This window comes from Chrysochloris asiatica, unplaced genomic scaffold, assembly GCF_000296735.1.
Source record: "Chrysochloris asiatica unplaced genomic scaffold, ChrAsi1.0 scaffold00044, whole genome shotgun sequence".
Lineage (NCBI taxonomy): Eukaryota > Metazoa > Chordata > Mammalia > Afrosoricida > Chrysochloridae > Chrysochloris > Chrysochloris asiatica.
Genome location: NW_006408562.1, coordinates 21,236,432 through 21,248,418, shown reverse-complemented (window position 1 = coordinate 21,248,418; position 11,987 = coordinate 21,236,432). Strand labels below are relative to the sequence as shown.

Here is an 11,987-nt window from a genome sequence, read left to right as displayed (position 1 = left end):
TATATATTCTTTTAAAAGAGAACAATAAAGAAGCAGCTTGGGGGTAGTATTTTGAAAGAGAAAGGAAATCATCTACATTAACGATCATTCTTGCCCTATAGAAATTGGTCAGCGTGTCACCAGATCTTCCAAAACTTATCAACTCCATGAATGTCCAACAGCCAAAAGAAAATGAGATTGTCTTACTAAGTGGGTTGACATCCGGAAATCTCCAAACAGATTTTGAAGTTTCACAGGTAAGAGATAGAAACTGTTCATGGTCATTCACCAGTGATGTGGTATCTGTGAACAACTGTCAGCACATGTCAGCTGAGCCAGAAATCGATGCTGTAATATATGCTTCTGTGGTATCAAAGGTTTAGTCTTCATTTGTATTTCTCCTAAAATCATCACTCAGTATTTGATAGAGTTTTCCTTAAAGCAGTTCCTAACATTTACCTTCTCAAATCCATGGCACTAAATTGAACTAGAACAAACACACAAACATTTGATCATCCATAAATCTATTGCTATTAAGTGTCATGGAGTCAGTGCTGACTCATTACAACACCATTTTGAGTATAGGGTTCCCAAGGAGCGGCTAGTAGGTTTGAACCGCCAACATTTTGGTTAGTCTAGCAGTACACCAAGACTCCATAATTCTGTTTTACAACCCATAGCTACCTTGTATAGAGTTTCTGAGGAGTGACTGGTGAGCTTGAAGCCCTGACCTTGCAGTTCAAACTAACCTCACAGTCCACACATCAGCCCACAGTGCCCCACCAGTTCTCCAGTTATAATTCTATTTGACATTCAAAAAGAGAATTGTCTTCTGTTTCAGGAAAGATGTCCATAGTATGTGACCCCAGAATCCCATAATTTCTCTTTCTGGATGCTGGTTGCTCTGTGGTTCCGAAGTGTCGTCAGATTGATTTTGTCTCTTTGTGACCCCATGTGACTGAGTAGAAGTGCCCCAGAAGGTTTCTAGGTTTTGTGAAGATGCATCACCAAGTCTTTCTCACAAAGAGCTTCTGGGTGGGCTCAAACTACCAACTGTTCAGTTAGTGACCAAGCACTTAACCACTGTGCCACCAGGTCTTTTTTTATCTATCTGAGGTACCAACCAGCCAAGCAAATAAACACAAGATAGCAGGCTCAAGGGTGGAAAGGGAGTTTCCTAGGTCTAAAAGAACAAAATTCCTCTAAAAACGAACAGAACCTAAACTAGTGTTATTATCATTCAGTGTATTGATATCCATCACCATTGTTGTTGTTGTTGTTAAGTGCCATAGAGTTGGTTCTGACTCATAATAACCCTGTGTAGGGTTTCCAAGGAGCAATTGGTGGGTTTGAACTGCTGACCTTGAGATTCAAACCAAGCTTTCAGGCCAGTGCTTATCCTGCAGCACCACATCAGGACTCATCACCATTAGGTAAATTATTATAATTAGAAGAAAAATAGGTAAATTTATTTAACCAGCTTCAATGACTTCTAAAGGCATACTGTTTAAAAGGTAGCTAGCATTGATGGCACTGTAGAGATGAGTTCTGGACTGCTCACTGCAATGTGAGCAGTTCAAACCCACCAGCCATTTCCAAGTGAGAAAGCGGAGGCTTTCTGCTCCTGTAAATATTTATAGTCTCACAACCCTACAGAGGGTAGCTATGAGTCCGAATTAACTCTTTGGCAGAGTTTGGTTTGGGTTTTGGAATTTGTAACGTTAGGTATGCTAATAATGATACAAAAATATATGTCCTTCTAAATAATTCTTTAAGGAGCTCTCATAGCATAGTGGTTATGAATTGTGCTGCTAACCTCACGGTCAACAGTTTGAAACTACCAGTCATTACGTGGGAGAAAGATGAGACTTTCTGCTCCTGTAAAGATTTACAGCCTCAGAAACCCTTCACAGGGTTGCTATGAGTCAGAACTGACTCCACGGCACACTACCACCACCAAATAATTCTTTTAGTTTTGCTGGTGATTTTTTCAATCTTGTTTTATCCATCAACCCCTCAAACTCCAATGTCAGATACTTGGAAAGATCTACAGACTTGATAGTCCATTATGGTATACTAATCAAGACCAAAAACAAGTTTATCAGTCATCCTAAAATCACATTTCCTTAGTGAGACACTTCAGCATCTGAAAACACAACACAGGTGAAGATTCCAAGTTCCTTTCTTTGGGTTAGACAAAACCATGATGAGCAGAAATAAGATTCAAATCTGTGTTTTGAGAGCATTTCTGTACCTGACCTGTATTCCCTTTGCTGATAACTTCCTGATATTGAGCTTGTGCCTCTTCAATAAAAAGATTTAGCTCTATCTAGGATGGACCATCTTCTGCTCCTGTAAAGATTATAGCCCCGGAAACCCTGTACAGGGTCTCTATGAGTTGGAACCGACTCCACCGCACATAACAACACCACCAGGATGGATCACATAGAGTTGCCATGAGTCAGAATTGATTAGACAACGACTGGTTTGGTTTAGGGCAGGACATATGGATATAACAAATGAACTTCCAGCAATAGTGACCCATGTAGAAAACGAATGTTCCTGGGAGCCCACTTCTGTGCCTGTTCCACTGCATCAAAGGAGAGGATAAACATTCTCTGCCCTCCTAGTCTAAGCTCTGGTGGTGCTGTGGGATGAACACTGGACTGCTACCTGCAAGGTCAGCAGTTCAAACCCACCAGCTGCTCCAAGGGAGAAAGATGAGGTCTTCTGCTTCAATTCAGATTTATAGCCTTGGAAACCCTATACAGGATTATTGTCAGAATCATTTCGGTGGCAGTGAGTTTAGAGTTTTTTCTGGTAGTCTTAGCAGCTAAGTGCACATCAGGTGAAAGTTTTTATTAATGAAATCAGAATGTCACTGTTTATAGTATCTTGACTCTTCTAGGCAGAAAAGCAGGAGAATGGAATAAAATTCATTTCATATTTGAACTCAGCAGACCATGATCTTTCTGAGCTAAAGAAAGATTGGCATAGTAATGATTTCTACTGTATTGAATTAACCATGATGATGAGATAGAGAAGTCAGTGGTGCAAGTGATTAACATACTTGCTTGCTAACCAAAAGGTTGGAGGTTCAAGTCCACCCAGAGGTGGCTCAGAAGAAGGGCCTAATGATGTACTTCTAAAAAAAATCAACTATTGAAAGAAAACCCGATGGAGGACAGCTCTGCTCTGACACACAGGGGGTTGCCATGATTCATGATCCACTAGGCAGTAACTGGTAGTTTTTGTTTGTTTTTTAAGAATGGTATTTAAAATGTGGAAAGCACATTGTTGAAAAGCAGCTTTAGTTTTTATGAAGAAAAAAAGAGACAGGGTAAATATTTTAGAAGACCCAACATTTTGCAAAACCTACGATTGAAGCTCTATTTTCCACCTGAAAAAAATCCTATTTCAAGAAAATGCTTCATCTTCAAAGTTCAAGATATTTAATGGTTTTTGAAGCAATATGCTAAATCAATGAACAATTAATAAAGTAAGAAGGCTTCATTTATTTCTAGGTAATCAGATATCCCTGACTGTAGCTACTAACCAAACTGGTCCATTATAAAATTTACATAACTCTTTAGTAATTTGTGATTTGTCAAAAATTTACACATAGTGCTCTGTATAGACACTTTTTCTTTGAAGTACAGTATGAAGAGTCCATTTTCATTTTATTTTTAACAAGAAATGAATTTTTGTAGAAAGTGTATATAGCTTTTGACAAGTCTGGTGATAATTGGGAAATCCCAACTTTCTTCCCATATCTTTAAGGAAATTGAGATTGATGTGAATTGGTTCTGACCTTTGCATTGAACTTGTTACACTCTGATGAGTGTTAGTTGCTGTTTTTGTTGTAGTTAGGTGCTATCAAGCTGATTCTGGCTCAGCGCAATCCCATATACAACAGAAGGAAACATTATGCCGTCCTCCGCCAGCCTCACAATTGCTGCTTTGACTGAGCCCAATGTTGCAGCCACTGTATCAACTTCTTCTCATTGAAGAAGTTAAAATTCTTAATTAAACATGACAGAACATTAATTAGCTTAAGTACAAATAATTCTTTTTATGACATGAACATTTACAAATAAAGTATTTCCCTTAAAATACATAGAAATGTATTGTGTATGCAACTGAAAAAAACCATTGAATCGATTGTGTGCAGACACTTGAACAATATCGCCATGTTGTGGGCTTTTCTCTGTGGTCTCTGTGCTTTCTTTCTGTTAATGCCATTCTCAGACAATCTCTTCCCACAAGAAAGTAATATTGCTTTGAGTTCTAGTTGAGCAGGCAGAGGCGTGACTCCCAGAAAAAAAAAAAATCTCATTGTGACCTATTGACTATCTGGTATCATAGACCCATTTCTAAGTTAATTACTGCAGCCTGCTTGAAGAATATATTGTTCAGATTGGCCAATCCTGAGTCACATGACCATCTCATGTGGGAAGTAGAATTAACTCCATGAGAATTACGTGGGCACACAGTGACTAACCAACAGGTTAGAGGTTTTAGGCCACCCAGAGGCCCTTTATGGAGTCCTGGTGTGGCGCTGTAGAGTAATGCACTGGACTGAAAGGTCAGTTTGATTTGCAAGGTTGATGGTGGTTCAAACTCACTAGCCACTCCTCAGAAACCCTCTACAGGCTCACTATGAGTTGGAACTAACTCAACAGCATTAAACAGAAACAACTTTGGAAGAAAAATCTTGTAACTTCTGAAAAGTCAGCCATTGAAGACCCCAGGGAATACTCTTCTACTGTGACATACATGGGGTCATCATGAACCAGAATAAACTGTTATTTTTAGTTTAGTTTTGTTTTTGAATCACTTGACCAGTGGGTGAGGCAGATAATGATGTCCTACTGAGCTCTCAGGGTGTGAGAATCAGAAGAAGGGCTGATGGATGCTGGGTCACAACATCAACAAAGATGTTCACTGAGGTTAGGTAGAATTGCCAAAGATTCATTAAAGATCTTTCATCAAAAAGTACTTGGAATTCTGTATTCCTTTCCTACTAAAGAACTGACTGAGAATTTCCTGCAAGTTACAACACTCAAACATTTTGTTCTTTATTCCAAGGGTCACTGTCTTGTTTAGCTAGGTATCACTTCACCTTTCTGTCATCACCCAAAGTCCCAAAATCATTTTGTAGGTACCACAATCCATGTATTTTAATAGACTACAAATGTTAGGTCCAATTCAACACTGAATCCCATGCTAGTTAACAGCAGATACCAATGCTTGAACAGGGATAATGTTAGTGTGGCTCTTGGTCCCAGTAAAAGTTCCACAAAAACCAAACCTACTGCGATAGAATGAATTCTGACTCGTAATGATTGTATAGGAATTCTGAGACTGTAAATTTTCATGGTACTAGACACTTCATCTTTCTCCCAAGGAGCAGCTATTGGGTTTGAACTTTGGACCTTACAGGTAGCAATCCAATGTCTAATCCACAGTATTACAAGGATTCCTTCAGTAAAGGTTGGTTATCTGTTAATCCATAAGTAAAGACACACTTGAACTGGGAAATTAAGGAAGTCTGAAGCAATCTGAAAGGAATAGCCAACATTCCAGTGGGTCTGTGAGGAAGAAGATAAACCAGCTACTGTCCTCACATCAGCAATAACAGGGAAGTTAAAAAAAGAAGAGGACAATAAATGCTGGTGAAGATGTGGATCAGCTGGGACCCTCCTACTTTGCTGGTGGGATTGCAAAATGGTCCAACCACTCTGGAACACAATATGGCACTTCCTCAGAAAGCTAGAAATAGAAATACCTTACAATCCAGCAGTTCCTCTACTTGGTATTTATCCACAAGAAATATGAGCCATATCAAAAGTAGATATATGCACACCAATGTCCATAGCAGCACTATTTACAATAGCAAAAAGATGGAGATAGCCTAAGTGCCCATCAATGGATAAACAAACTTTGGTACATACACACAATGGAATATTATGCTACCTTGAAGAATTGCAAGGAAACTGCAAGCTACAACATAACATGGATGAACCTTGAGGGGCATCATGCTGAGTGAATTTAGTTAGTCACAAAAGGGCAAATATTGCATAAAACAATTACTGTAAAAGCTTAAGAAAAAATACCCACACTAAAAGGGAAAAGAAAAAGAAAAATTCTTTGTTTGTTACCAGGTGTAGGAGGTGGGGCGAGAAGACGGAGGGGAAAGTGGAGCACAGGATAGTGAATAGACACACAATAGTTTGGGTGTTGATGGGGCAATACACAAGAAGTGGTAGGGGAATGGAAGAACAAGGCAGATAGGAGAACAGTTAGGCAGGTTTTCATGGGCTAAGTGGGACAGAGGTAAATAGTCATGTATGCTCAACCTTGGAACAACAGGGCTCTAGGATACAGGGATTGAGGCATGGTTTGAATGGGTGAAAGGGGAAATAATATTAAGATGCTTGACTGTCTTATGAATCTTGGTTTCCATGCTTACTATTGTAAATAGACACTTCAGAGGGAGAGAAAAGAATAGCCAAAAACATCGCTATAGAAAGCTTGCAAGCCAGTCTTCAGCCTATAACTTATTGGACTACCTAAAATGGAACTAGATATTGCCCAGTGAAAGAGGCTTCCTGTGGAGCCTTTGCATTGCATAAGACAGTAGGTGGAATCCTGATCCCCATCCAGAATCTCCTGAGGTGGGAAATCTCCACTTGAAAGGACAAGAAGACCAGCTTGGAGCAGCTAGAAGAATAGAAGATACGTCTTGAAAGAAAGACCAACAGGAAAAATAAAAAATAATAACGGCAGTCTGATTGACTACTACAAGAGCAAGCAAGTTGTTCACTGGGGAGCCATCAAGGCAAGCAATTGAATCCCCTCAGAGTAAACCCTCTTCCAAGACTGAAACTCAAAGGGAATACACGAGGAGGCATGTAATCTTGCTGGTGACCACGTTGGTCTACCGATAAGGGGAAGTGGGGGAAAAACAGCAATGAAGCTGTGAGCTAAGTATGATCCAGGTTGACAGGAGTCAGTAGATTCCTGTCAACCTGGATAGCGACCTGGTTGGCCAGCAGTACAGTGAAAACTGAGGACTCCTGATCCCATGGACAGAGGCATAGTCACAGAGGACTAGAGCAGAGAGTGAAGTGTCCAGCTGATATAAAGTGAAGGGAGATACACAAGAACACCCATACTTGCAGATAATAACCATTTGACATAGCTTTAGTGGTTGGATGATCAGAACTCAACTAGAGGAAGAAAGAAGAGGGGGAGAAAAAGTGTAATGTGCTACAATTTGATGAACTTGACATATACTTAATGGATGTAGTGGCTTAACAGAGGGAACAAATCTTTACAGCAAGGATCATCCCCACCCCCCTGCACACTGGTTGACAGGGATGGGCAACTTAGACATTGGCTACCCAAAATGGGGGACTACAAAGGCACAAAGTGACTGGCTTACAAGTTTTCAAGAGAGAGCTTAGTTTCATAGGGTTCAGGGGAAGGTGGAATCTCCACTGAGTGGTTTCCAACCTGTCTAGATGTGACTGGTGAAAGGAGATGGGAATAAGACTCTTGTGGTTCAATGGTGAATAATTGCCATCAGGACTGATTGTGAATGTTGCAAATGTAAAGGTAAATGTTTTGTAACAAAAGGAGGAGAGTGGTTGATCTTGCAGTCCAGGAGCAGAGGACCCTGGGACCATCAAGGGAGAAGAGCAGAGTGCGGGACTCTATCCAGAGAAGCAGCAACGCCAGAGATGGAGGCAGAGACAATGATGTGGAGAGGCAGAGTGGCTGCAGACTCTAGACTCAAGGAGCGAGAGTGGCTGTGTGCTGGTGGCCAGGGGGCTGGCATGCATGTTATACCTTTTGGTTGTTTGAATGGGTATATATTCCTGAGTGCTCCAGTGTACATAAAAAAAATTTAAAAAGAAAACAGAGGAACTGGAAGCAAATGCTGTTGAATGATGATGCACGTGTAGTCATTGCAATGAAACGAAATACAATAGGATGAATGAAACACCAGCTGCTCCCAAGGGTCGTATCTCTAGCCAGATTAGCCCACTTCATACACATAAAATCTCATGTATGGTCTGGAGGTCTCAGCTAACAAAGACACTCCAATTTTGGACACAGCCCCAGGTTTTAGCATAATCTTGCAAAAATCAAGGACAAAGACTAAAGTCTGTGGGTAAAGTTAATACAAACTTAGTAATCATCGCTCCTAAAATTACTCTAATAATCATATTCAATCGACGATTTCTAAATGGTATTCATGTAAGAAAAAGATACTGTACTTTAAGAAGTAGAATATGTATGTCTATGTGTGTGTAGAAAGAGCCTGGGTGGCAGTGGTTAAGCACTTGATAGCTGATTGACAGGTTCAAACCCCCCAGCCACTCCATGGCTGACAAATGTGGTAGTCTTCTTCCTTTAAATCTTATGGAGTAATTCTGTTCTGCCCTAATAGGGTCACTATGAGTCAGAATCAGCTTGATGGCAACAGATGGTGGAGGTATATCTTCCTTGGCATGTACACACACACACACAACTTCAAGAATGAGGATTCCAACATGGCATGTTGATTAGTATTAGACTGAATTAACTTGAACCATTGATAAGCATGATTTAAATCATCCTTTTTTATAAAGTGAATATTTAGACATCAAATATTTCCCCTAAGCATTTCAAATTACACGTTGAGATAAATTTATTTAGCTCCCTTCTGTCCATTCATTCTGTTGATTCAAATACTTTTCTGTTCAAAATGAAATTAACATATTCTTCCTCTTACAAAACTGAAAATTCTGGTGCCACAGCCTGCTTATGATTTACTAGCAATCTAGACACAAACAAGTGAAAGACTTTTCATGGTTATTTTCATGAATAACAATATGAATAGTGAAAATGAGCAATGGAGAAAAGGGATGTGGTTTGTAAATCTACAAATGAACAATTTTAGTCTATAGGGAACCCCCATCCAATTATCTGAGCTTCTTCATCACAGCTCTCCCCATATGCTGGTCTTCCAAATACCTCTCACTTCTAGTTGATTTCTTAAAATCCATATTCATTGCTTCTTCAGATGGGAAATACAAATTATAAAATCTAAATGTAGCTGATAGCATGCTTGATACGTATCTGAAGTACTGACAGGTTTTACTGCAAATGAAAAAGATGAGGGTCAGATACTGAAACTCAATTTAATCAAGAGAGGAAAACAAGAACATCCGAGATGACTGTTCAATTTTTCCCTAAGTCAAAATTTCTCCTAGATGCCCTGTGTTCCCCCACATCATTTGAATTTGTTTTCCAAGGAATTCATCAATATAAGCCCAGAAGATATTTCCGATATTTTAAAGGTCTCCACTACTTGTAAAAGAAGGGATTGGTAGAAGAAATGTCAGAAGCAATCATCTTTGATTTCCTCTTTCAACAAATGCCTTCTTTTCTCTCCACTTCTAGTGTCCTTGGCTGCCGGATATTTGCTTGGTGCAGTGTGCAAGAGGGAACAGACCAAACAGTACCAATTGCATCATCTTTGAAATCAACAAGTTTTTGATCGGCCTGGAACTGGTGCGCGAACGGCAACTCCATGTGGAAACAAACACGCTGAAGCTGGAGGATGACACAAACTGTTCTCTGTCCTCCATTGAGGAGGATTTCCTCACGGCGTCCGAGCACTTGGAGGAGGAAAGCGAAGTGGAAGAATATAGAAACGGTGAGCACTTTCCCGTAAAACTCATGTGCATCCTGGAATCAGTCACTGTGTAGAAATTTTGGGGTGAAGTTTCGGAGAAGTTTCAAGCCGTGTCATTTCGGCTGACGCATCTCAATCTTCACTCTCTGCGTTTAAGAGAAGGTGAATACTTCCTTGGATGGCGGCTGTTTATGCTGGACGTGTGGCCAGAGATGGGTAAGGATCACGTGGAACCTCGGCTACTTAAGACAGAGCCATTGCCAAGCTGCAATGAGTCTCAATGACTGGTAAGACTGAGGAATTCGCACTGACCACCTAAGACAGGCAGCGTCCCTTAAACAATCAATAAATAAGGAGGATTCAGATGCAGACAGTGCAGACCCTGTCAGGAGGCCAAGCCCCTGTGGGCCCAAGCGTTGTTGACCGTCCAAACCATAGGCTCTGAGGATCAGACTCTAGCTACCTAGTAGACATAGCAAACTGTCCCTCATCTGATTATTCAGTAATGCTTGTTAGCAATCTCATACATGAGCCCTGGATATCCACAGACAAATGTAAAAACCTTCTCTAAAAGCCGAGACTGTAAATTCCAAAAAGGCAAGTCCCCGCCCCCCCATCCAAAAAAAAAAAAAAAAAAGCTAAAGAGGATAGAGAGAAACACTGTAAACGGATGATATATGGAGGGGATAATAATCAATGTAATGAAACAAGCTATATGAATGGTTGAATGTGAAGCAGATGATGTGCCCTGTAAACTTTCACTCAATCCAAAATAAAAACATTTAATTAAAAAAAAAGAGAAGGCGAATAAAGATGCTGAGGAATGCACTTAATAGACTTATTGGTTGAATGGCTCCAAACTTCCCAAAGATGCCTTAGAGATGCTGAAGGAAATTGCTTTGCTTTAAAGGGAGATCCTCCTACCTGACAGTGATGGGAAATATCACTGGGGAGAACACCTGCTTGTTTGGAGCTGGGTTAGGATGGCCTGAATTTGAATCCCAATTCTGCCACTTAGAGCCAGGGTAACTTCAAGTCAGGTATCTAATCTTTCTGAGCCTTGTTTCCTATTTATTTTATTATAGCAGTACAGTCCTGTTGTTGTTGTTTTTTTATATGCAGTTTGAGAGTCAAACAATGCCTGCAACAAAACAGCAGATGACTGTTGGAAGGACAAAAGAAAATAATCCAAAACACTGTGGTGTTAGAATCGATGACGACCCCATGTGTGTAACAGATTAGAACTGGGTTTTCAATGATGACTTTTGTGGAAATTGGTCACCCAGCCTTTCTTCCTAGGTGCCTCTGGGTAGAGTTAAACCTCCAACCCATGGATTAGTAGCAAAGCACGTTAACCATTTGCACCCAACGACTCCAAAAAATAAAAAATAGAACACTTCTCTTGAGTGGATTCCGACAGAAAAGAACTGCTCCAGAGAGTTTTCAAGGCTGTAAATTTTTAAAGTGTCCTGGTATGGCACTGCAGGATAAGTACTGGACTGCTAATCCCATGGTCAGTGGTTCAAACCCACAAGTTGCCCCTTGGAAACCCTATACAGGACTGTTATAAGTCAGAGACTGGACAGTACTTAACAAGAGCTCTGTGAACAATAGGTTTTTCTTCCCTGCTCTCAGCTAAAGAAGTGATCCCATCTGTTGCCAATGTCCTTGGGACAAGTCCTATATAAACTTCAAAGCCAATTTCTACAGCAAAACTATTATCACCATGATTCTAAGCATCCTCCCTCTTCACTCTTTTGTTATTATTAGGTTGCCATTTAGTTAGTTCCTACCCATGGAGACCCTTTGCACCACAGCATGAATCATTGTCTGGTCCTGAACCATCCTCATAATTGTTGCTCCGGTTGAGTCCATTTTTGCTGCCACTGTGTCAATCCATCTCACTGATGGTCTTCCTTTTTCCTGCGGATCCTCCACTTTCTAAGCATGCTGTCCTTCTCCAAGGACTGATCCCTCCTGACAACATGTCCAAAGAATGACAGATAAAGTCTAACTATACTCTCTTCTAAGTACCAGGCTGACTGTACATCTTCCAAGATAGATTTGTTTCTTCTTCTGGCAGTCCGTGTTCCTTTTAGTATTCTTCCCGAAGAATAGCATAATTCATATGGTAATTAAATTCTTTTTCAGTCTTCCATTTTCATATTCATTGTCCAACTTTCACATGCATATGAGGCTATTGAAAATATCATGGCCCACCTTAGTCTTCAAATTGACATCTTTGTTCTTGAACATTTTAAAAGAGGGATTTTGTAGCAGATATTCCTAATGCAATACATCATTTAATTTCTTGACTCTT

At 40.2% G+C, this 11,987-nt stretch overlaps 1 protein-coding gene across 1 annotated transcript in view; it reads left to right on the top strand.

Moving 5' to 3' along the window:
• The window catches only part of SPHKAP (SPHK1 interactor, AKAP domain containing), a 136,011-nt gene that overhangs the window by 96,540 nt on the left and 27,484 nt on the right, over positions 1-11,987 (top strand). Inside the window, exons 4-5 of the mRNA XM_006861933.1 lie at positions 102-236; positions 9,433-9,688. Of these exons, the coding sequence (XP_006861995.1) occupies positions 102-236; positions 9,433-9,688 (391 nt within the window). The remainder of the gene's footprint in view (positions 1-101; positions 237-9,432; positions 9,689-11,987) is intronic.